The sequence below is a fragment of the Lissotriton vulgaris genome, chromosome 9 (assembly GCF_964263255.1).
Source record: "Lissotriton vulgaris chromosome 9, aLisVul1.2, whole genome shotgun sequence".
Taxonomy (NCBI): Eukaryota; Metazoa; Chordata; class Amphibia; order Caudata; family Salamandridae; genus Lissotriton; species Lissotriton vulgaris.
Window position 1 is genome coordinate 714047810 of NC_141697.1, and position 26716 is coordinate 714074525.

Genomic DNA, 26716 nt, shown 5'->3' on the forward strand with positions numbered 1-26716 from the left:
TGTGCTCGAGTTCCGGTGGGAATGGGGACAAAGCAAGCCGTTGAGTTGCTGGATGGTGCCTGGTTGCCCAGGGTGGTCACTCCTTGGCCACAAGGGAGATTCTTCAGTCTTCAGCTTCAGTTGAATGTCGAAGGGTCCAGAGTTTCGTCTTCCGTTCGATTCCAGGATTAATCTAAAGTCTCCTGGGTCAGCTCCTACCTTTATACAACTAAAGGGGGCTGGTTTGCTCTCTAGGTCCCTCCTATGGGTGGGACCAGGAAGGGGGGTGGTTACCCCCCTTTCCTTTGTCCAGTTTCGCACCAGAGCTGGGGCTGGAGTGCCCCAGAAACCGGTTTGAACTGGGGTATGCATGAAGAACCTAGTGTACCTCAGGCAGTGTCTCAATCGATTCAGCCCTCCCTGTCCCAATACACATCCTCCTGTCTGGGGGGGTGCTCGCACCTCCCCAAGCAGGAAACCTATTGTCCAAACCTCCGTGACTGGAAGGACTCCCAGCAGCAGGAGGTCAGACTTGTGTCTGTGTCAGTAGCATCCATTTTGTGATGCTGGGTGTTGGACCTAGAGTTGCCTGGCCTAGGGCAAGACAATCAGTTATTAGAGGCACATGTGTAAAGGTTGCACACCACCCAGCAGTAACTTAATGCACTTCCACACCAAAAAGGACACTACACCACGGTATTGTAGGAAAATACGTGTTGCTTTATAAAAATAATACATTGTTCTCTTTTCCACTTTATATCCTTAGACAATTACAGAAAAATATGCATTTAAACAATGACTATCAATTACTTAATGTCTGAGAAGACTTCTTACAATTCCATTTATCAGCATTGAAGTACATTACATGGGCTTTCAAAAAGCAGTGTCTGGCCACCTTACAAGCTCAGGGAGACTTTGGACCTCCAAGATAGGTTAATACCAATTATCCCCCACCTGCAGCACCAAGGTAGAATGGTTAGTAACTCCCACTCTACTATTCCGTGTAAGCTCGCCTCTAGACCTGTCACAAGGAGGTTTATATATCAGCCCCACTTAATCAGCATTCCAGATCAACTTTAATACAATCGGGTTCCTTGTGGAAGTCTTGTAGGCTTCTGACGAATGTAGTTCACTCAAGTGAGGCCAACCATTAAGTACCGCTCCTCTGCCCCTCGATCATAAGATCTTCAACCTTCACTCTCCCCCCTTCGCTCACTCCTTACTTTACAACGCTGGGCCCACTGGGCCAAAGTCTCCGATCGCCGGGGGAGGGAAGACCACACCGGGGCACTCGGCGTGGGCCTGTATGCCGCTCGACCCTCTTCACCCGCTAGAACAGCTCCTCTTTGTTGGAGCTAGAGCGGGGAAAAGGGGGCACACAAGCGGAAGGGAGCCGATGCTCGCCTCACGCCCGATTTCTCCACAGGCACTGACTCCGCCTTCCTTGAGGGGAGCGGCCTGACCGGGCATGCGCGGGGGATTAGCGGCTCAAAGACAGAGCCTGCTCAGCTCCAGTGGACCTCCTCCTTTGGTTCCGCCCTCGCTCCAGGACCCGTGTTCACTCAGCGGGGCCTGCGCAGTTCGGGGATGAGATTCCTCAGCGCGAGCCTAAAACCACAGTCACCAGTCAAAGAGAGATGGGGGCATCCTTCGCTACACGGCCAGTTCACTCGGCGTTTTCGCCCCAGGCACTCGGTTCTAGCCTTCGACCAGGATGAACCCACTACCCCTAACGTGGCGATGCGTTACCACAGGTACCAAGGGGGGGTTCTGTTGAAATGCCAGATGAAGCCCCCTTTTCTCTCAGTTCTTGTGGCGTCTGACAAGGGCACACAGGATTCCCTCTCCTTAAGTCTACACCAGGACCCTTTCTTTACTGGGTAGTGGTTGAAGCTACACTCCAGTCCAACCTCCCTCACCCACCCACTCTTTCTTCTGGGGGCTGGATGAGGACTGGTGCCCAGGGTCTCCAGGATTTCCTCTGGCAGGGTCAGGTCAATAACTATGAGGAGAGAAGGGTGGTGAAACAGTAAGGAAGCGTCCCTAAACTGGGAGATCAACCCTCTGATTATCCTACCCCCACCTTATGCTACAGCCTTTACTCCAGCTAGCCTACTCTGAAAGACAAAATGGCTGCACTGCAGCTCACCTTTTATAGGGTGGCCTCAGAAGGTCCAGAAGGGACCAAAAGGTTCTGGAAGGCCCCTATTCTAGTCTATGGGTCCTTCCCAGGGATGTCCGTTATGGCAGTTGATGGCGACCATTTTGTGGGTCCCATACTTTCCAGTCAGAAAAGGCACCTGGGCCTTAGGTGAAAAACTAGGAGGGCAAAAGAGCATCTAACCCCTAGGCCAACACCGTAAAAATAGTCCAGTGGACACAAAAAGGAAAAAAGTTATGAGGGGCAAAAAGGGGACAAAATAAATAATGAATTGGAGGGACTTCCCAAAGGCAGACAGGTCTAACACTGGGGCTCTGGTTAACTTTAACCGGGATAGTCAGAACTAACATGTCTTCTCCCTCTAGAAGAGTGGAATGCTACCCCCGTCACCAGAATTGGCGAGGGGGTAGTATTCTAAAGCGTATGACACCTTACACAACATGTGTGGATAAAGCCAAACCAAAGTTAGCATTTAACCGCAAGGTTCATAATGCACTTAAGAGTATATGGTATGGCAATATCATAGAACAGCTATAAGGACATGGTTTCGAAAGCTGCAGACAGGCTCAGCTCATGCTAGAGCACCATTTCACACATAACCAAGCACTCTGCCTCCAGGATTGTTAAGGCCTGCCATAGGAGTGACCTATAGGTTACTATGTGTCTATATGTAAGTAGGTACAGGGAGACTACACCTAAGCAAGGGGTGATTACACGACCTTGCCCAAGCTGAGTGATCAGCCAGTTGTGTCAATTTGAGTGGCCAGCCAGGAGTGGCATAATACATGCTGCAGCCCCTGGTAGGCCTTGCATGCACCTATGCCCTGGGTACCTAGGGTACACTTCTACAGGGACTGATAAGGTGAACCAATTCCCAATTGTGGATGTACCTAGAGTACATGGTGTGAATTTTAAGAGAGTGCATCTGGGCTGTGGGTCTGATTAGCAGGCCCACAGCCACATCTAAGTCGAAAACCAGTAAAGCAAAAGCAAAAAGTGGGGGTGACCATAGGAAGCAGACCCTACTCTCCTACACTAATCTAGCATGTTTTGGATTCGCAGAACCATCTTCAACGTGCTGTAGTGTGACATGGCTGGTTTAGGCCTGGTGAGAAACACTGCCATTTTACATGCACACGTTTCTTAAGTTGCCCTCTTTTCTACCGTTGACTTTTGACACAAATTTGCTTGCATGACTGTGCAGGATATGGTTCTTAGAAAGGAGTAGTTTCTGTCCTGTAACTCCAGTTCTGTAGTAGGGGTATCTCTGTTATAGTCATAATCTAGTGAATAGTCCCGCCCATGTGCGCAGACCCCGGAGCAATCAAAAATAATCTCTTAAGTTGTCAAAAAATGCAGAACTGCACAGACACTTAAGAGAGAATATAAAGACAAATAATGCAGCCTATATCCACAGGCTACACTGTCCAGTACTTCTACTACAAATGCCACCAACAATCCACAACAGCACAGCCTGTCCAGATTTCTCCATAGAGAAAAACTTTCCTTTTCCAGCAAAGCCCCCTGGAATGATAGAGAGGAAGGAATGGACAGACAAGCCCCATAGGCTGCCATTATGTGGCTCAAAACAGGATACTGTGCCTTTAAGAGAACCTTCCAGAAATCCCTCAGTATCCCAGAATGCACAGCAGGTACCTCTACTTTCAGTTCTTTTTGAAGGCGTAACACGCCAGACCTGTAGCATTCCGTACATAACATCTTTCTCCACCGGGGAGGAGGGCGGGCGCTTATGACTATAGCAGAGATACCCCTACTACAGAACTTGAGTTACAGGACAGAAACTACTCCTTCTGTAGTAGGGTAACTGTGTATAGTCATAATCTAGTGAATAGAATGGCAAGCCCATCCCCACACCAAAGCGGCGGTGGAGAGAATAGAATTAACACCACTACTGTGCGAACCGAATTCACAGCGAAGCCTGCCCAACCTGAGCGTCTGTCCTGGCATCAGTGACCAGACAGTAATGCTTAGCAAAGGTATGGACCGACTTCCAAGTGGCCGCCTTGCAGATTTCTGCAATAGGAACATTACGAAGTAAAGCAGAAGTGGCAGCTTTGCCCCTGGTGGAATGAGCCTTAGGTTTACCCCCCAAGGTCTTATTAGCCTTTTGGTAACACAACTGTATACAGGACACAATCCACCTAGAGATGGACTGTTATGAGGTAGCAAGACCGGTCCTGACTGATCCATAATTGATAAACAATTGGTCTGACCTACGACCACCTTTGGTTTTATCCAGATAAAATTTCAACACCCTCCTAACATCCAGGGAATGCAGAGACCTTTCCGCTGGAGATGAAGGATGCTGAAAAAACGTAGGTAAAGTTATGGTCTGGATAATATGGAAATCAGAGATAACTTTTGGAAGAAATTTAGGGAGAGTACGCATAACAACCTTAGCAACATGAAATACCGCATAAGGTTCTTGGCAACACAACACCTAAATTTCACTCACCCTTCGTGCCGATGTGACGGCCACGAGGAACGCAGCCTTCCAGGACAGGTGCTGCAACAACGCCTTATGAATAGGTTCGAAAGGCTCCTCCATCAATCTGGACAGCACCACATTCAAGTCCCATGAAGGTGAAGGAAGCCGGACAGGAGGGATCACTTTCTTCAAGCCTTCCAAAAAATCCATGATCACAGGGATCTGCAAGAAGGAAGTCTGTGAAGGGCATTTCCTGTAGGCAGTCAGCGCGATGAACCGTAATGGAATGAACATTAAGGCCAGACTGCGCCAAATATAGAAGATACGGAAGGATGACATCTTCCTTACACGTCATTGGATCATAGTTCTTGGACTTGCACCAGATGCAGAATCTCTTCCACTAGTAAGCATAGGAAGTCCTAGTGGAAGGTCGCTTAGCCTCCTTCAGTATGTCCATACAATCTTATGGTAGATTCAAATGGCCATACTGCACTCTCTCAAGAGCCATGCCGCCAAACTCAAAGACGAGAGGTTGGGGTGCACCATCTGCCCCCCGAACTTTGTGAGAAGGTCCGGCCGGCACGGCAGCCGTATGTGAGGAAGGAGAGACCGGTGAAGGAGTCCTGGGTCTGTGCCTTCTGGGTCTCTCTGAACCTTAACCTCTATTGTTCAGTGGTTAAGCCAAACCCATCTATTAGAGCACTCTTCAGGACTTTGTAGTTTTTAGCATCCTCATGTCTGACAGTGAGGAGCTTATCTCTCCCTTTCTCAGAAAAGGAGTACCATAAGATTGCTGCCCACTGTTCTTCAGGAACCTGCTGTACCATGCAGGCTCTCTCAGGAGCAGTTATCCACTTGTAGATGTCATCCCCTTCCTTGTAGGGGGGCACAATCTTTGCCAGGTTTCCATTATCATAGGCCCTGTCTTTCTCTCTAGGAATATTGCTGCCACCAGTGGAATCTAATCCACACAACTTTTGTTCTCTTGCTAAAGCAAGTTTAGCTTGAGCCAAGGCTACCTCTTCCCTCTCTATCTGGAGTTGGAAGCCCTCATTCTGGCCCTATGCTCTTTTCTCTGGAAGGAAGTCATTCCCCTTTGAGATTCCCTTCAGGCACTAGAAATGTGAGAGTCCCTTGAGGGAGATCTCACCCTTCTATTACCTGAGGGAACTAGGTTATAGGGTCTGGGGAGATGCTGGCCCTCTCCATTCCTATGTAGGTCCAAGTTGGTTTGGTTAAGCCTCCCCACTAGTACCTGGTTGGTCATCTGATCTTGATCTGAATCTTCATCTTCTTCTGATTCAGGTTCCTCCTCTATGTCTGGGGGGTTCTCAATCTCAGGGGGGTTCACTCCATCTCCTGCATCTAAGGGAACTGCACTCGCCTTAGCTAAGCCATCCTTGTCCAGGATGGCTATCAGGGAAGGAATAGTGGGGTTGTGACCCCTTTATAGCCCTCTTGCAATGCATAAGGCACTCAAGTCTTTATGGCTAAGTTTGTCATAGCTGGAAGTTGCCTTGGTAAGGTCAACTGTCAAAGGCTGAGAGCCAGTAGCTCCCTCTGTGCCAGACATGACTGCTAGTGAGGTGCAAGTGTTGCACTTACCTACACTAAGTGTTTTCCTACTGTACCTTGCTAGTGAGTTGTAGGCAGGGTGTGCTAAGCCCTTTGATCTACAACTACTAAGTTCAGTAGAACTTAAATATGCTAAGCTTTTGTTTATATGTACCTAAGGTACTTGATGTGATCTTTCAATTTGATAAAAAGATTGCAATGGTAAAACAGCAGCAAGCTCAAATCCGCACCGCTGCACACCAATGTGAGAAGTTGGCCTGATATATGATGTTTCCAATTCTGGAACCACCTTGTATCAGTCCAAACAATCCCTTATGGTGTCTGGTTTTAAGTCAACCTTATAGACCAGCTATCCTAATGGTAGCATGGACTAAGCAGCCTTAAAGACTTAACTCACGAGGTAGTGTTAAGCAAGCTGTTTTACCAATCACAATCCTGTAATATCAAATGAAAGGACACCACACAAGTATATATTATAAAGATATATGTATTTATTACTAGAATAATCCTCTGTACTCTTTATGAGTGCAGAGGCACAAGCGTTTAAACAAAAGCACAGTTAAACATATGAAAGTTGCACAATTATGGATGAGGGCGGGTGGCCACTCAAACCATATATTAAGAAAGTGGTATAAGAGATACCAATCCAACAGTGGTTAGGCCTAGGGCCTAGGGAATCGCTGGGAGCAGTCGGGACTAGCAATGCTGAAGTCGGGAAAAGCCCGCGGGATTCGGGTGCAGCGCTTAAAGCACAGGCATGCACCAATGTAAAGTCAATGGTGCGTAAAAGTTATAAAGTTATAGTTTAAGAATACTTCCGCTCAACCTAGAAGGACGAAACTTAAGACACATACACTAGAGGTGTGTACTAGTGTGGGAACACTGGCGTTGCTGAGTTACCTCACCCACAGGAAGCGGGTGCACAGGTGCGAAGTAGTGTCGGGTTTTGTCACGCAGGTTGCTGGTGCTTGGAACTGAAGATGCTGCAGGCGTCGAGACGAGAAGTGTCCGGTGTAATCCAAGGGTGGATCGAAGTTAAAGATTATCTAAAAGCAGAGGGGACAGAGTCTGGGTCACTCAGCAGTGACCAGGGTGGAACCAGAAGGAACCAGGCAATGTCAGGGGCTTTCAGGTCGCTGTCTGGTCACTTCTCTCCGCTGCCACGTGGACTCTGGGGCACCAAGGATGTCCAGGAGTGGATCACGAGCTGTCCCACGCAGGCTCTCGCTGTTGGCGGTGTCTGCTTCCGGATTGGAGCAAACAACCCTTGGCAAGGGCAACCCACGCAGGATTCGAAGATGGCGTTATACTCGGACCAGGAGGGTCAGAGCGGGTGCTCCTTTTCAGAGGAGCGAGTGCAAGTATGGAGCAACCAGAATCACAAGTTAGATTTCAAGGTTCGTCGGCACAGGGGCCACAAGCCAACGGGCAAGTGACCGGGCCAACGCGTTGAGCCAAAAGATGCAGAAGGGCCCCACGCAGCACTCGGTGAGTGTAGAGGGGTGAGCTTCGGTGCAAGAGAGGCTCAGGTCTTCGGCTTCTCAAACCCCAATGCACAGCTTCGAGGGTCACTCGTGGGCTGCACGGTCAGCGCCTCTGTGTCTTTCCAAGATGGCGGGCCCCACGCTTCCGGTCGCCTCCACGGGTCTCAGCTCTGCAGGGACTGTGGATCGGGCTGTTGGAAGGCAGGCACGCTTGGTCTTGTCGAACTCTGTCGCTCGAGATCCGGCGGGAACTGCAACAAAGCAAACGTCGAGGTGCTGGATGGTGCCTGTTTGCACAGGGTGGTCACTCCTTGACCACAAGGGAGATTCTTCAGTCTTCTATGTTGAGTAGGATGTCGAAGGGTCCAGAGTTTCGTTTCATAAGTTTCAGTCAAGATAACCTGAGTGCTTTGGCACTGCTCCCATTCTTATACCAATCTAGGGGGCTGGATTACCTGTTAGGTCCCTCCTATAGGTGGGACCCAGGAAGGGGGTGGTTACACCCCTTTCCCTTTGTCCAGGGTCGCGCTGGGACTGGGGCTGGTGTGCCCCAGAACTGGTTTGACCGGATTATGCAAGGGGAAGCCTTGTGCTCCCCAGGCAGTGTCTGGTTTCTTTCAAACCTCCCTGCTACAATCCACTATCTCCTGTCTGGGGTGGTGTGACACCTCCCCGCGACAGGAAAGCCTTTGTCCAGGCCTCCTCGGCTGAGTTTCGGTCAGCAGCAGGAGGTCAGACTCGTGTCTGTGGCAGAAGCGTCCATTTTCTGATGCTGAGGCTCTTTTAAAATCAACCGCGTTTCAGTAAAGTAACATGTTTTCTCCCTCTAGAGGGTTGGAATGCTATCCCCGTCGACAGGACTGTCGAGGGGATAGTATTCCAAATCGTAAGACACCTTACACGACATGTTTTGATAAAGCCAAACCAAAGTTAACATATAACCGCGATGGATTATAAAGCACTTAATAGTATATGGTATGGCATTATCCCGGAACAGCTTAGGGAATTGGTCCCGACAGCTGCAGACGGGCTCAGCTCATGCTAGAGCACCATCTCACATAAAACCAAGCACTCTGCCTCCAGGATTGTTAAGGCCTGCCATAGGAGTGACTTATAGGTATATATGTGTCCAGATAGGTTTAGATATATGCATACTATATCTAAGCAAGGGGTGATTACACCACCTTGCCCCAGATGAGTGATCAGCCAGTTGTGTCAATTTTGGATAGCCAGCCAGGGGTGGCAAAAGATATGCTGCAGCCCCTGGTAGCCCTTGGATGCACCTATGCCCTGGGCACCTATAGTGCTCTGTACAGGGGCTGATAAGGTGACCCAAGCCAATTTAGTTATGCACCTAGGGTACATGGAATCCATTTTAAGGAGAGAACAGATAGCCTGGGGCCCTGATTAGCAGGGATCCAGGCCAACTAAGTCGAAAACCAGCTAAACACAAGGCAAAAAATCTGGGGTAACCATAGTCCGGTATCCACCTTCCTACAGATACCATCTGCAGTGACGCACCTATCGGAGTGTCAGGGTCGTTACTCTTGAGGACCTAACCAGTCAGCTGCTCCCAGAGGCCAAGATTCAAGATGGCAGAATTAAGCATCCACATGGAGGAACTCTGGGCACCTCCAAGGGAGGAGCTGGACAGGGGGGTGGCCACTCCCCTGTCCTTTGTGTAGTTTTTTGCCAAAGCAGAAACCAAGGGCTCATGTACTAGTGGAAACTGGTTTATGGAAGGAGGGCACCAAATGTGTCCTTGAAAGCAGTCCAGAGGCACGCTGCAGCACCCCATCCTAGCCTAAGACAACTTATTCTAAAGGAGAGGTAAATACACCTCTTCTCAACGGGAAATCTTTTGTTCTGCCTTTCCCTGCCCGAGTTTAGCTCAGCAGAAGGAGGGCAGAACAGTGTCTGCAGCAGCACTAGCTTGCACGCAGACCCTGCTAGGCTACACAGGCAGACATGGAGGGGACCCCCTAAGGAGCACCCCAGTACATGGTATCATGCATTTAACACTGGAATAGGTGTAGTCACACAGTTCCAACATGTTTTGATACCAAACATGACCAGGATCGGTGAAGACATTATGTAGTTGGACATCTCGACTTGGCCAGTGTCGACTACATACCTTATAAACGGCTTCCCCGCACTTACAAAGCCACAGAATGGACTCTGGTGTTTTTGAGGGCTCTGCTCGTGCAGGGAAACCCCCACGCTGTAAGGCCTACCTTAAGGGTGACTTACATGTTTTAAGTGCAGTGACCGAGATATAAGACAAACCTACATCTCAAGTGAAAGGTGTATGCAGCATTTCACGCAGGCTGCAATGACACACCTGCAGACACAGTTTGCATGGGCTCCCATGGGTGGCACAATGCATGCTGCAGCCCATATGAGAACCCCGGGGTACCAATGCCCTTGGTAATTTATTACCATATACACAGGACTTACAGGGATACACCAGTATGCCAGTAGTGGGGTGTACAAAGTCCTTACTTTGTTACTATTTTTTCTAGAACGTAAGCTGTGCAAATTAAAATAGTCCACAACTATATTTTTTTTAACGTCTGTCTTATGGCTGCAAACTGTAGGTACGGCTCGCTCCTAAACCCTTCCCATCAGCTTTGGAATGTACTCAATGAAAGGCCTCCTCCTTGTCAGGAATTGCAAGGCACCATTTCATACATCGATCTTTCCAGTGCCCTGTAAAAATGTCATTTCTAACAGCATTGGTGGGCTGCCTTATCTTAAGTCCTCTCCCAGCCTCCCACCATCTCCCCTCATGCTCATTGCCGAGACTTCCACCTTGAAAAGGAAAATATGGAACAAGAGTGCCATCTGTTGGTAAAAAGTCTTTCTCCCTGCCTCACACTGAGAGTCAGATAATGTGTTTTTTGGAAAGCCGTAACGGAAAAGTACAATGTATGCACAAGCACTGTTTGTCTTTCTTTGTCACTTGATGGATAAAGATACAGGCTGTTCTTTTGCAGCTCCGCGCACAGCCGACGTAACACTTTAGTGATCTCGTGTCACATGCTGACTGTTTATTAAGCACCACCTTTTCCTCACATTTGGTGTCAACTTCACGCCTTAGCAGAGTCTGGCTACTGACAACCCTTAAATTGGAAGGGGGAATTAGAAGTCAAGAACTAGAGATATAGATATATATATATTTTTTTTTTATTGAATTGAAAAAACCATCCAAAACAAAACAGCGTAGAGAAAATAAATAAGCAGAGCAAACTTTAAGTCAGTTTTCAAACCAGTATTTAATAACCGTCATAAGTGGTGGCATGGAGTTTTTCCCATGGATTCTAAGTGCACATTTACATAAAGCCGCAATCCGATTTCAATACCGGGCGTGCATCAGCCAGGGGCCATCTACCACATAGGGGCGCTTACCCATATGGTCGGAGTATGAAACCACTGGTATATAGGGGGCGCTGTTACTGTGTGCTTGCATGGCACTTTTTAAAGTGTGCATGTGTGTTTGTACGGCCGTCTTGAGACGGCCAGCCACACATGCGTACTTTAAACACCTCTAACCTAGCTGTGTTAGAGAAAGCCATAGCCACAACAGCGCCGAGTGAGGCAGCTTCCTCCAATCAGGGCGCTGTTTTAATGCTGCTTGAGAGGAGCACCCCGACTGGTCAAGAGAGGTGCTGGTGCCAGCTCCGGCAGAGAGAAGAGGACCGGAGGAGGATGTTGCATCTCATCACATTCAGGTAAGTTAAGTATTAATTTGTAAATTGTATTTTGCTATTTTTATTGTGGCTGGAAAGCGTTAGGGTAGATAAAGTAATGCATATATTGTGCTTGCACATAGTAATAGTAGAGTTCTAAATCTGGAGCACACAGGGCGCCTTGCTTAAAGGGGGAAAGTTTGTGGGTCCTAGTAAACCTCCAGTTGCCTACCTGCCCAGGCAAGACAAGTTGTGTGCAGAGTCAGTTGTAAAAATTAATTGGAAGGGGCATGGGCATGTTAATGAACAAGTATGTGAATTTAAGGTGCACAATAATTTTTGCACTACCTGCCATAAAAAGAAGCAGTCAGTCCAAATTGGCAACTGCTCCTCAAGCCAGGTCATTAATATACTATAATTATCTTTCCAAATGCTGTCAATGTTGTGCTGATCCAGAAGCCTGTAGATTAGACTGGCCCTTCAGCCAACTGCAAGGGATATTCAGCAGTAAAACAATCTATTGCTGAGGTGAGTGAGAAAAGTATCAACTTGGAAATTGCCAGGAATGCCAGAGTGGCCACTAGAACTTACAACTTCACAGATCATAGGAGATCATAGAAGATAGATTGCTCTGCTGGTAACTGGACGAGATTAAACGTAGAAATTCAAGGAAACTTAAACGCAACAAGATAGACTATAAGAATGGGCAAATATTTACATTTGCAAAGCGTTTTGACCATTTAGTCATCAGTGATTCAGGCCCAGGAAGGAAGGAGGGTTCCTTGGTTACTAGCGAGGCAACTACATCCTCCAGTAAGTTATCCAGTAGTTAAGGCGAAGACCTAGGAGAGGGCTCCACCAATCAGGGTGTAGAGAATATTTTTTTTAAAGGAAGTACGCAGAATACGGATGGACAATCGAGATAGGGGTACCAGGCGCAGAGATTTAGATACACAAAGACCAGAAGTGGTGCAAGAGGACAGGGGTCTCACAAAAAAAAGAAAGGGGAAGAAGCAATAGCCACAGCGTTTTTGGAAAGTTCAAATCAAATAGATGTTGTTAATCTTTTGGACTTTGCCTTAACCCCAGAAATGATTTCTTCGTTAAAATGTGGTTTGGGAGGAGTGTCCAAGATGGCGGCGGAGTGAGACGTACCTTGAGTCCCTCCGACGCCAAGCCGCTATTTCGCCTTGTTATAGCAGCCTCCCGGGACACCAACTGCTCTCACCTCGTATGGGAAGCTATCCAGACTGACCCTGGGCCGTTTAGAAGAGCTTTCCCGCTGCTTGCGCTGTACTGGAGCTCCGGTTTGTTACGGCCTGCACGGGAGTAATAGAGGCTGCCGCCGGATGTGCCTGCCATGGCTCCAGCTCATAGGAGGACTCCGCGAATGAGCTGGGAGACCTGGTAGCCCGATTGCTACCCCTGCGGGGCCCGACTGGAGGCGCGGCTGTGAAACCGGGATTGACCGGAGAAAAAGGCTGGGGTGTGTGGATCGGCGGTGTGGGGACTGGCAGCGGACTGCACCCGGGCCTGGCGGCGCGTACGGGCCGCCGAGAAAATTGAGTCCGGGGATCTCCAGCCCGTGGAGCCTTCCGTCGCCTTGGACCAGCTCCTGAGAGGTTCGACGTTCTTGACCATTTTCCCGCTTCCATGACGACTGGCATCAGCTCTGGGCACCCACGCCCGTCCCTCTGCCCCGCGGGGGACGAACATTGGAATCTGGACGCCGTCGCCATAGGCCACGGCACCACACTCCGCGTTCTCCGGTTGAACGGCCCCCGCCATCTTTCCTGCCTGTGTCTCCGGCCATCCGGCTCCTGAAGGGGCCGAAGGGCAATCAGTGTGGCACCTGCCTTGGCGAGCTGGCGGCAGGAGCGGAGAGATAGAACGCCTCTGAATCCTGGACCCGGTGTGCGTTAGCGTTGACTCGGACCGCTGCTGGTGCCTCCTTGACCGGGGTGGGGCCAAATCGCTCCCTGGCTTGACCTGTGGGACCCACCCTGGTTCCACATAGCCCGGCGGGCGCGCTGGTCCCTCAAAGCACTGACCGGTGGAACGGCCCCAGTCATCTTTCCTGACTATGCCTCTGACCCTCTGGCTTCTGAAGGGACTGACGAGCAATCTGTGCGGCACCTGCCTTGGCGAGCTGGCGGGGGGAGCGGAGAGATAGCACACCTCTGAATCCTGGGCCCGGTGCGCTATAGCGGCGACTCGGACCGCTGCTGGAGCCTCCTTGACCTAGATGGGACCGAATCGCTCTTTGGCTTGATCTGTGGGACCCTCCCTAGCGCCACATCGCCCGTCGGGCACTCTGGACCTTCAAAGCACTGGCTGCGACAAGATGATGGTGGGGCACTGAGACTCTCTACACCCATCACGCGCCCTTGAGGGGGCTGGCTGGAGTCGTCGCCTGGGATGACCTGCACTACTCTGACTTTGGGCCCTTAGAGTGCAACGGCAACTGCGGAGCTCCGAGGAAGCTCCTGGTGAACCCCTCTGGCGGCAAGGAAGCAGATCTGAGCTCCTTCTGGTGTGGTAGGTTGGACGGTGATGACGCAATGTCCACCAAACCCCCTAAGGAGAAGCCGGGCAAGGACGCCCCACCGAGAGGGTCCCAACAGAGGGCGTCGCCGGGTCCCAGCACCTCACCCAAACTCAGACGATGAAGCGCCCGCCACCAAGGCTTTCATGCTGTAACTATTCTCTGCGAATAAGGAGGACATTTCGGAGCTCCGCTCCCAGCTGGCTTCGGACCTCCGCGAGGTGAGGAGGGATGTGGACGGCATTGGCGAGCGAGTGGCCACGCTGGAAGAACATGACCTGGGTATGGCTGAGGAGGTGCACCAGCTCCAGCAGGACGTGATCAGTCTCACGGAGCAGAATTTAGACCTCCAGGCCCACGAAGAGGACTTGGAAAACAGGTCCCGCCGGAACAACATCCGCATTCGAGCGGTACCCTGGGATGGGGAAGCTGGAGACCTGCGGGGCTATGTACGAAGCCCTTTTCCTGCAGATCCTGGGGGAGGAGGATCTTCGCGAGATCCGGATGGACAGAGTCCATAGAGTTGGCCTGCCGAGAGGCGGGGGGGCTCCCCCCCCCTGATATCCTGGTTTGCATCCACAATTTCCAACTGAAGGAGCGCATACTTCGGAGAGCTCGAGGGACTCCCTCCTTGCAATTTCGAGAGCATCGTCCCCAGTTGTTCCAAGACCTGGCGGCCTCAACGCTTCAGAAGAGACGCGAATTTCGACCTGTAACCGCCTTAATGCGCGACCAAAATGTGGCCTACTCTTGGGGTCATCCCTTTCGCCTTATCTTCAGATGGCAGAACAGGTTGGTTCAGGTCAGTTCCCTGCAGGCTGCCAAGGAACTCCTGGGTCTTGACGACGCTGCTCCATCCCCAAAAGGAGGGAGCTCCCCAACGAGGCGGAGACGGCGCTCCCCATCCTGGCAGAGAGTGGGCCACACAACTGCTTTGTGGAGGCCGGATCTCACGATTAGCCTGCACGAAAGAGGTGCAGTGGTTGCCTCTGTGGCCACTGTGACGGAGGTGCCGTCACAGGACAGCTCCGGAGCGGCGGGAGTCCTGGGAGGCCGATTAGGTGGCGTCGGAGGGACACCTCCATTTCAGGTACCGTGGGTCCTTATGTACTTTTGGGAAGACACCCCGGACCAGACCGGACCACGGGGGGGGGCATTGACTGTTGCCCTGACCCTCATTCCTTGAGGGTACCTATAGACGTCCATACTCTGGGATTGTCAAACCCTCTGTTCCTTTTGGTGAGATTTTCTCTCGAGTTTCTTCGTTGCTTTCCTCGGATTTATTGGTTCTTAATGAAATTCAAGGGCTCTGGAGGGGGGGGGGTGTTTGGGTGGTCTACTGGGAGGGATGGGAGAGTTGGGGAATGGGGGTGCAGTGGTGGTGACCACGATATGTGCGTTTGTGCAGATTTTAGCTGTTGGAGAGATATAGGTTTGGCCTCTGGCCCGCCAGAGCTGGGGTCATGGGGGGATGTGTGGCTGTGGGGCGGGGGAGGAGAGGGAGCGGGGTGTTGGTTGACATGCATTTTCCCGGAATGTGCCTCCTGTGGATGTGCTCGTTATGGTGCGCCAGCACAACTTGACCCCTGGCGGACTCGGGTGGGGGAGGCTGAGAGGCTTCTTGACTATGTGCAGGTTGCGGGGGGAGGGGTTTCTACTGTGGAATGCCATTCAATATAGGGACATGGAATGTGAAAGGTTTAAATTCCCCGCAAAAACGCCAGAAAGTTTGGAAGTATGTGAACGATCACCAGCTAGATGTGGTGGGCCTCCAGGAGACTCACTTGGCACAAGGATGAGCTCCGCCTCAAACACAAACACTTCCCCTTATTTACAGATCATCTGCTTCCACGAAGCACGGGGGGGGCCCTTCTCTTCCGCTCTGCCCTTCACTTTCAACCCATGGGTGTGCGCAGCGATAAGGAAGGTCGTTGGCTGATGGTCAAATGTCTGATGCATGGTAAACTGTGCACCTTTGTGGTGGTGTATGCTTCGAATGCAGGCCAAAATAGCCTTCTCCAGGGCCTGCTGCGGAAAGCGGATGACTTTGTTGAGGGAGTGCTGTTTCTGATGGGGGACTTTAATCTGGTATGGCATAGGGAAATGGATAGCTCTCACCATCAGAGATCCGATACCGGTTTGCTCTCCACTGAGACGCAGCGGTTGATAGGTGACTTGGGGCTGGTGGATGGATGGCGCTCTCTTCATCCCCATTCTCGGGACTACACCTTCTTCTCCCAAGTCCATCACTCCTATTCCCGCCTGGATCACATTTTTTTAAGTCAAGCCCTTAGAGGAGATGTCAGCGACGCCCGTATGTTCTCGCTCTCTGTTTCTGATCATAGCCTTCTCGTGCTCTGCCTACACTGGTCGGCGAGGAGTGACGGGCAGCGCAAGTGGTACTTCCCGGCCTCACTTGTCTGGGATGAATCCTCATGTAAGGAGCTGCGTAAGGCCATTCGGGAATTTTTCGCTCTCAACCCCGTGTCTGATACATCGGTATTCAACCCCTGGGACGCCTTTAGGGCATCGATGAGGGGCAACTGCTTGGCCCTCAATGCTAACCTTAAACTGCGGCGGAGGGAACGTGAGGAGCTGGAGGGGGAACTTGCTGATCTTGAGCAAGCGCATAAACGAAACCCTTCCAGATTGACCCTTCGCCCATTGACGGCGGTTAGGGGGAAGCTTAGGGCCCACTATACCAACAGAGCGGAGTTCACCCTGCTGAAACTGCGGCACCTCTCCTACGCCCAGGGGAACAAGGTGGGGAAACACCTGGCTCGCCAGCTCCGGCATAAGAAGGAAAGGGACTACATAGGGGGCATCCGAGATGCGGCGGGGACTCTGCAGCATCGGGACGAGGTCAAAGCTGATCTCTTCGGGCGCTTCTATGCCGCGCTCTATGCAGGGGAGGCCCTTGACCCGGAGGACCAACGGAACTACCTAGTCGGTCTTCCTCTGCCCCAGGTCTCCGAGGAGTGGAATGGGTTACTCGCTGCCCCATTCACCAGAGATGAAGTACTGGATGCTATTAAAGCCCTGAAGCTCCATAAGGAGCCTGGGCCGGATGGCTATACCGCTCTTTTCAACCAGACCTTCGTGATGGATGTAGGAGAGTAGGGTCTGCAATCCTATGATCACCCAGATTTTTTGCTTTTGTTTCACTGGTTTACGACTTTCTCTGGCTGTGGGCCTGCCAATCAGACCCACAGCCTGGCTGTTCTCTTTCTAAATTACGATATGTACCCTAGGTGCATTTACCAATTGGTACTGGGCCACCTTATCAGACCCCGTAACGCAGGGCATAGGTGTACCCAGGGCCACCAGGGGCTGCAGCATGTATTATGCCACCCCTGGCTGGCCTCCTAAATTTGACACAACTGGCTGCATGACAGCTGGGGCAAAGTCGTGTAATCACCCTTTGCTTTAGGTATAGTAGCTCTATATCTAACCATACAATGGACACCAGAGTTTCTATCAGTCACTCCTATGGCAGGCCTTGACAATCCTGAAGGCAGAGTGCGTGGGCTCGTGTGAACTAGGTTCTGGCCCGAGCCGAGCCCGGTTGCAGCTTGCGGAATCAAGACCCAATGGCTGTTCCATGATAACGCGTACCACATCGGTAACTTCGGTGTCGCGTTATCAAGGCATGTCGAGTAAGGTGTCATACGAATCGGGGTGCTGCCCTCTCACCAATTCTGGCGACGAGGTTAGCATTCCGCCCTTCTAGAGGGACACGACATGTACGTAACTGTGAACCCCGGTTAAAGTTAACTAAAGCCTCAGCTCCACAAAATGGATGCTGCCACCACAGACACGAGTCTGACCTCCTGCTGCTGGGAGTCCTTCCAGCGAGGAGAGCTTGGACAAAGGGTTTCCTGTCGAGGGCGGTGTTCGCACCGTCCCAGATAGGGTTTGTGTATTCTGGGTAGGTAGGGCTTTTGCGAGAAGGTGACTGCGGAGTGGCACCCCGGTGCTCACAACGCATCTGCCGGTTAGAACCAGTTCCAGGGGCACCAGCCCTGGCCTGGGGAAAGTCCGGCAGGGGAGAGGGGTGTAACTACCCCCCTTCCTGGTCCCACCCTTAGGGCAGGACCTAGTCATGTACCCACCCCTTTCTTTAGGATAAAGACCGGAGCGGGGACCCTTCCAAATTAGATCATCTTTGAATCAAGAACTACTTTCTACGAAAGGACATTCGAGACTCTTCTCAAGATTTCTCCCTTGTGACTAAGGAGTAGTCACCCTGCATCAGCGGGCACCATCTAAGAACTCTGCGGTTTGCTGTAAGTCCTTCCTCAAGGAATCCGACGGCCCAGATCGACGAGTACCGGCTTCCCTGGCACCTCTGACCTCTACCCACGTCATCAGCTCAGCTGTGATCCGTGGGTGCGACGAGACCTCGAGGGACCGGCCATCATCAGAACCTGCACGCTCTTATCCAGCACGACCACCGAAGCAATTCTCTGGTGAGTGCTCTGGGGTCCGAGAAGCCCCGACCCTGAGCCGCTCCAGCACCGAAGTGCAGTCTCTGCGTGGGGCCCTTCTGCTCGCTGCTCAGCACATTGTCTGGTCACTAGCCTCTGGCTTGTGCCCTTCTGTGACGACATCCGACAATCAACACTGCTGGTCTGGTTGCTCCAGACTGGCCCTTGCTTCCATCTTTGCGAGAAGCACCCCGGACCCTCCTGGTCCACTCAAGACGCCATCTTAGGCCCACCACGTGGCCCTGAGATCTGCCAAGGCTTGTTGCCCCATCCTGGGCCCAGCGACGCCGACAGCATCATCCTTCGTGGGACAGCTCGCACCTCCACCGTGGTCGCCGACAACGCCTCCTGGTCCGTGAGACTGCAGAGCCTAGCGTCGCCCACTCACCTGGTCGAGGTGACGGCCAACCGGTGCCTTCCTGGTACCCTCTGACTACTGGCTAGTAGTACGAACTTGGTCCCCTCTGCTTTCAGGTATCATCAATCTCTGATCCAGGCTTGGATCTCTACGAACTATTCATCACTGGTCGCCGGCCAGCAACTCCTTTTCTTCCGGCTCCTGGCTCGTCAGCGAAGACCCTGACGCCTGTAAGACTTGTGCAGCCGCAGCCCTCGTGGCTAGGTAACTCGGCATTTCGGTGCCTGCATAGCCTCTTTACTCTAGGGTCCCGAGTCCCTCGCTTCCGACTTGCCTTATCGGGTCCGCCCGAGACCTTAAACTTTCCGTGTCCTCGGACACTTGTTTTAATTGTGCACTTGAAGTATTTTCCTAAGAGATTTGGTTGGTGCTTAGTACCCTGTCCTCATAAAGAGTACAGGGCTGTTGTGAATCTTAATAAATATCCTGTTTATTTTCATAACACTTGTGTGGTGTCCTTTCACTTGGTGTTCAAGGGGTACATGTGTGGTAAACAGCTGGCTTAACACGCCCTCTCGAGTCTTTAGCCTTAGACTGCTCGTATCCACGCTACTAGGATAGCTGGTCTATAGGTTGACTTACAACCAATCATCATAAGGGTCGTTTGGAACGATACATAGCGGTCGCTAGAATAGCGAACGCTGCATATCGGGCCAACTTCTCACAATGCGATGAGCGATTTTCTGGTCTCCCTTTTTAAACGACATGGTAGAGGCCGGGGAAACGTCGGGTTCAATGGCCGAGGCCGTGATCTCGATTATCCCCAAATCAGGGAAGGACCCGTCCAAATGCTCCTCATACCGACCAATAGCCCTCCTCAATATTGACGCCAAGTTGTACTCCTCCATCATTTCAGGTAGGCTCCAGGACCTGCTGCCACCGCTCATTCATCCGGACCAATCTGCATTTATTAAGGGGCTCCAGACCCATGACAACACAAGGAGAGTCATCCATTTGATAGAGAAGGCTAACCGATTTAGAATCCCGGCAGTCCTGGTGGGCCTTAATGCGGAAAAGGCCTTCGACCGGGTGGACTGGGGCTTTCGGTTTCACACCCTGGCCGCCTTCGGCTTCTCTGCTAAGTTGCTGTCGATGGTGGGAGCGAACTACAGCAGCCCCCAATCTAGAGTGGCCACCTGTCAGCGTTTTATTTCGCACTCTCTGGGCACATGATCAACCGGTAGGGAAAGTTGCTGGGGCACGGAGAATTTGACATAGCAACATTATGCATTACCCACCAACATTGTATATCATCTGTATCAGTTAATGACTTCACCTACTTTTACCAACCCAAAATCAGAGGCTAGTCTTGAAATATCTATTGATCCTCAACAATTAGCTATATTGAATTAACAAAGCCACACATATGTAAGAAGTAGGCCATACAAAAATCAATTAACAACTGGAAAGTGACGATGTATAGATGTAGATTTGCATAAGCTGGCACATGCATAATTTACCGGTCAAACTCCACTGAGTAGATGAGAATGAGGTAGCGCTTAGAATTCAGGGTAGAGGATTTTGGCACTGTAGCAGGTCGCGTTGCAACACCAACCTTCCTGTTTCTCAGCTGCTCCAGGTCAGTGTATGTGAGAAGATCAAGAGTGACAGACTCGCTGCTCTACACAAGATTGAAAAGAGCATAGTTTAGATATACAAGGTACACACAGGTTAGGAGAAGAGACACATTCTGCCTTCTTACCTACAACCTTATATACACCCATCATCATAAACTTCTTAATCACGATCAAACTTTTTTTCCTCAAAAAAAGCTAAATGAATCAGTCCCCTACCCTAGGACTGAAAAAGTTCTCTGACAAATATCGCCTCACCCTTTAATAATCGACTAACAAATCCCCCCCTCCCCCCAATTACAACAACATTGAGGAATGCCACTACCGAATATCTAGAACGTCATGATAAGGGAGAAGTAACTCCATTGGGTATTACCTTGAAAGAAATTCTGTGAAATAACATTAAATCAGAATAAAGGCACAGAAAAAAAGCCAGGAGTAGAGAATATACAAACCTTAAGTGCACAATTCAATAATTTGAAACACTGCGCAAACAGTATCCAACGGGAGATACTTGCAGCTATCTAGAATAAATAGGGTCAAATTAGAATTGGCTAAAGTGGAGAGAACTGTGGCATACATACCTTAATGCTACCATGAGCAAGGCGACAAAGCAGGGAGGCGACTAGTGTTCGAGATTAAGCATAAGCACGCAAAAGCATGTCTAGAGGCACTGACTGCAGACCCAGTGGTTCTACTACATCAAACCTGAGAAACAGTGATATTTCACAAGAACTACTATACAAGTCGCTTCTTATCTGACCCGCTTAAAACCCAAATACGAGTAATTAGAAAAAACTGAATTACATGAAGAAAGGGCACAACACATCAATATACATTTTTTATTACAAGCACTGCCAGAGGCCCTAACCGGACTCCCTTCGCAAATGCTCTGGGCCCAGATGGTTATACACAGGAATGCTAAAAAAAAAAAAAAACTTTCCTGCTCCTCCCTTTCCCCAGAGCCTTGAACGAATTATGGGCTAAGGATACAGCTATGACCAATACATGGTTGGAAGCCAGACTGACAGTGATACTTAAACCTATCAAGAATCCGAGACGCATCCTGAAAGTACAGGCAGTGGCAGATGTGACTGGGGTTCATTAGCAGTGGTGGCACTCAAAGTGGAGGTCTTAAACCACACTAAATGGCCCTTTATTTCTGCAGTGCCGGTCAGGATGAACTTTCCCCTTGCTTCTGATATTTAGTGGGCAAATTAAACCCGGCACCCTTTTCTTGAATCACAAATATTGCAGTGTTCTATGCTACTATTCCTATTTGCCTAACCAATCGAACTCCTAATCCTTATTGAACCCTTACATAAAGGAACTTGGAGCAGGGGAGGTCTGTAATCATATATCTCTCATTGCTGACAACTTTTTTAAAACAGATTTGGTAGATCCACTAACAGAATCGCCCAATGAATATCCAAAACATGGAGTGGCTAAATCTGGGGAGATTTTGGTCCGGAGGGGTGTTAGGATAATCTTGGGGTTGGCTACTAGACCAACAATCCCCAAACCTAAACTTTAGAAAAGCACTTGCATATTTTGGTACAAAAATTACAGAACACATTTAAGATTTATATGACCCCGACCGCCCTCTCTTTCAGCAAACCTATAAAAAAATTCAATAACCAGACAATACCAGTATTAGACGCACTTGCTTCTGAGTTAGTCTACGAGTATTTTACCCAATTATTCCACAAGCCCAACCCAGATTATCTAAATAAACACTCTGGAAAAGCAAACACTAACAGGGTTTAGCCTTCCAACATTATTATGCAGCTCCGTTTTCTTACCTGGCCGAATGGCTTCAGGAAGCATACGACCCAGAAAAGGTAGTGATAGACAAAAACTACCTCCAAATATAGTGGCACACGTGCAGGACCGAAACAGATCCCACATGAAAGAATAACTTAAGGGAAGTCACTCTGGCCTCCAAAAGGTATCCCCCTTAGCTCTTTACAACCTACGAAAGGTGATCGTTCTGCTTAGGAGCAACAAAGACTTCCCCAGAAGTAGTAGGGAGAATTTTGACCGGACTGGAGGTTGAGGGTCTAACCAATTGCTTGCAATTCCTCAGTGCAAGAAGGATCAATCAATTAATCAATCGCGTGTTTGTTGAGCGTGACTACTTACCCGTAAGGGCCACAAGGCGCTGGGGAAGAGGGAAGGTGCAGGTTCCAGTCCCTCAAGGAGGGGGTCTGTCTGAGACCCAAGTTTTGAGGTTTCTCGTGAACATGGGGAGTGATGTTGTTTGTCTGAGGTGGAGCGGTAGGGCGTTCCAGGCTCTGGCCGCGAGGAAGGAGAAGCAGCGGCCTCCCGATCTGGTCTTTCTGGCATGGGGAACCACGGCGTAGGAGAGCTGGGCTGATCGTAGGGTTCTTTGGGGTGCGTGGAAGTTGAGTCTGCTGTTCAGGTATGCTGGTCCGGTGTTGTGGAGGGCTTTGTGTGCGTGGGTGAGGATCTTGAAGGTGATTTTAGTCTTGATGGGGAGCCAGTGGAGTGTGCGCAGGTGCTGGGAGATGTGGCAGTGGCTTCGCAGGTAGAAGACCAGTTTTGCAGCGGCATTCTGGATTTTTTGTAGCTTGCGGGTGAGGTTTTAGTTTATTCTGGCATAGAGTGCATTGCTGTAGTCGAGTCTGCTGGTGACGAGGGCGTGAGTGACAGTTTTTCTGTGCTCGAGAGGGATCCATTTGAATGTCTTATGTAGCAGGCGGAGGGTGTGGAAGGAGGAGGATGCATCGGAGTTGATCTGGCAGTCCATTTTGAGCTCAGAGTCCAGTATGATGCCCAGGTTTTGTGCGAGGTCCGAGGGGGTGGGTGGGCTTACGAGGGCGGGGGCCCACCAGGTGTCGTTCCAGACGTCGAGTGCGGGCCCATGATGAGTACTTCTGTTTTGTCAGTGTTGAGTTGTAGATAGCTGCTTTTCACAATTTGGCGACAGCTTCCATGCTTTCTTGAAAGTTGTGTTTGGCTGCTTTGAGTTCGCTGGATAGGGAGCCTGTAAACTATTGTGGCAGTACTGGAGTTTCCTTGACGAGTTCTATATATATATATATATATATCTCAGCACATAAAAGTACAAAATGTAAGTAATATTTTAATTGGTTGTAAATTCCAACACTTTCATATGTGTTTTTGTCATGTAATTTTACCTCAGGATATTTAGACAGGGCTACAGCCCAAATTGCTCAATGGAATACCATCAAATGTGGGATAATGGTAGGGACTGGTATGTAGAAGGGTCTATGCTATGTTTGGTGAAAGTCTGTCCAGTGGTTTTTATGCAATTTCGTTTCCCACATTTTTTTGGGGAGCGCTCACCGGTGCGCGCCCCGGTACGTGTACCGGGAGCGCTACGGGAGTCCGCCATTTTGTGTTTCGGTTGAATTGAGACACAAGATGGAGGACAAACAACGTTGGGAATGGGTAAAAAGGGGCACAGTAGACACCCCCTGACCCTCTAGGTTTTCTGAGGGGAGTTTAGGAGGGGCATATATGTAAAAAAAAAAATTGTAAAATTTCGCGGGGGGAGCGCCCGGTACGCGCACCGGGGAGCGTACCGGGGAGCGTACTCTGGTGAAAAATAGTGAAAAAAGTTAGAGAAAGATAATCATTTTGAGTGATCAGAGGTAGGGTAGCTCTGAAAAGAGCTTTTGGGTTCTGTGGCTGATTTAGGTACCTACAAGTAAGTTCCAATGCACAGTCTCAAATTCAGGAGGAATATTCTATTCCCCTCATCTGAGAAGTGCACACCATCTCCTCTGTAGATATCGTGCATGTTGAAACGGAAGTTATTGTTGTATATTGAACCCATTCCATAGTCTCTCATGTAAGCAGAAACAGATTTATTCACATGTTTCCGTGCTTTCTCAAATTGTGGACAAAATTGGTTGGACCAGTTCCATTTCTGTCTTTGGCATATATTGGAATATACCAAGGCAGTTTGTGGAAAAAGTGTCATCAATTGATCAAAGGTGTCCTTTAAAAACATTTCCAGACCAACCCCAGTCAAAGTGCCCAAGTCATTTCCACCACAGTGCACTATTAAGAGGTCAGGGTTTGGCAGATGCAAAAAGGTTTTCACCAATGGTATCAATTGGTGACATCTCAATCCTCTCTGGCCAATCCACTTGATTTCCACATTTGATAAATTAAGGATGTCACTGACCATGTCATGAGTGATGTAATATGTGACGTCAGAAGCAGTGCATTACACGCGCAAGTTATAGTGAGTCCAACTAACTATAACGTGGAATTTCAATGGTTTTATGTCAGTAAAATTTCCAGCTAACTATAACTGGTGTGAAACCTACGTTTTTTTCAGTAAATTTAATAGGTTTTTTAAATGCTATTTCCTAACTATAACTGGTGTGAAACCTATGTTTTTTTCAGTGAATATTATATATATATATACACACACACATACATACATACATACATACATACATACATATATAGACATGGAGCCTAAAGAAGTAGAGGCTAAAAATGCCCAAATAACATTGAGTTTTTCATTTAAAATGAGCGACACACATTCAACATTTCTGCAACACAGAAAAATGAAACTTTAAAGTGTAAAACATCTCATTTGAAAGGAAACAGCAAGGGAATGGAAGGCATTCTTAGTCAATAGGCTACATTGAAACCCAATGTCACGGGTCAGGTATCCCAAACACTGTGAAGGAAGCGGACAATGTAGAAAAACTGGAACCCTGGTGGTCTGCCCCCCCCCCCCTGAAAATCCTCCCCTCATCTCTTTTCAGCCCAAGAGATGGAGCCCGGACCGGATTCCATATGGTTTGAGGAGTCCACTGAAACTGGGTCATATACCTTTAAGGAGATCGACTCCGAAGGGAGCCACTCCTCTACTGAGGACGTCATCAGGAGCCTTCCAATCAGGAAAACGAGGACCGGTAGAAGAGGGGAGGGACCGGAAAGTTAGTCGTTCGAGGAAGAGGACGTGAAGTGAGAACCAAGAGAAGAGAGCAGCTACGCGTGGAGAAAAGACTTCAGCGCCTGGAGAGTCCCCGAAGACGTAGAGGACCGGAGAACAGAGGAGACGCCAGGAGGCCACCGTTCCCGCCCTCCGCCGCGCCACACTCCCGTTGGAGTATGGCTGTCTCAGGTACGCAACCGTGTGTCGGGTTGGGTGGGAAGAAGAGGAAGGGAGGAGGAGTAACCGCGTACACTAGAACTCGATTGCGCTTGAACTTCACTTCAAGCTTATCCCACTCCCCTCACTAGCACTTCCCCATACCTAGCTCACCTGCATGTAAAGAGCACCGAGAAAAATCCTAACCCCTTTTCCCTGCTGCGATAAGGACTCACGCCTGAAACACTGACACCCCTCTTTTATTTTATTTTTTTCTTTATGCCCCAAAATTTGTCGACTGCCCTAATTACCGCTTGAGGAACCAACAAAAGCTCAACTCAAAAGAGAAGCTCTTTTTTTTCGTATCCTACGAGAGCGACAGAGAGGCGAGGCCAAGAGAACCAAACCAGAGAGTCTAAAGACCAGGAAAGCGAACCGGACTGTAGCGGACAAGTACTGTTATCGGTTCTCCCAGAGAGACTATTGTTTATTGCTTTATTTTACCCTTGCTTCAGTAAAAAGGCGAGTCTATCGCAAAATAAAATCACATTTACGACACCTTGGAGTAGACCTGTTTTCCGATTCCCCTATTGTGTTTTTATCTAGGAACCTGAATCAATATTGCTATTTTATGCCCTTGTACGGCTATAATCAATAATATCCCTATAATGGCATAAGAATCAGATCCATATTTAAGTAAATAGCCCTTGCAGTCCAAGGCACGGCAAAAGCTACTTCATTGGATTCCTAGAAAGCACAACAAGTTCTTTCGACACACCAAACCTCCAGCAACCTGGGAAATCCCCATTTGCTTTGTTTTGATTTGTAATAGAACTCCTGCGAGCACTGTAAGAACGGCCAGTTCTTAGTGACATCTTTATTGACGTCTTATGTCCAAACCTTACGTCAAACTCAGCACCTTTCAGGTATAAATATACCAACGTTGTCTTAAGCAAACGCACGGTGGTGGTTTTGGAGCAGAGCAGCTATCTACTTGCCAGAGAGCCCAGCTGATGCGAGAGCCCACGGACGCTGCCCCTCCTCTTTGATGCGCTGAGAAAGACGCTGTCTTTTCTCCTGCCGAGAAAATCCAGCTCCGGCGTTTCCAGCCTACCCTTGCGGGTTGCTGGGATATCAAGTCCGGATGAAAGAGATACCATACATCCTACATTCTATTCCCAAGGTACGGTGCAGACTAAACCCTTCAAGAGAATTCTTGAATCAGATTCTTGGCAAAACCAACTTAACTTAAAC

At 49.5% G+C, this 26716-nt stretch overlaps 1 protein-coding gene across 1 annotated transcript in view; it reads right to left on the minus strand.

Annotated features, from left to right (window-relative positions):
- The window catches only part of CCDC61 (coiled-coil domain containing 61), a 786500-nt gene that overhangs the window by 605369 nt on the left and 154415 nt on the right, over positions 1-26716 (minus strand). Inside the window, exon 4 of the mRNA XM_086938445.1 lies at positions 20248-20408. Within this exon, the coding sequence (XP_086794571.1) occupies positions 20248-20408 (161 nt within the window). The remainder of the gene's footprint in view (positions 1-20247; positions 20409-26716) is intronic.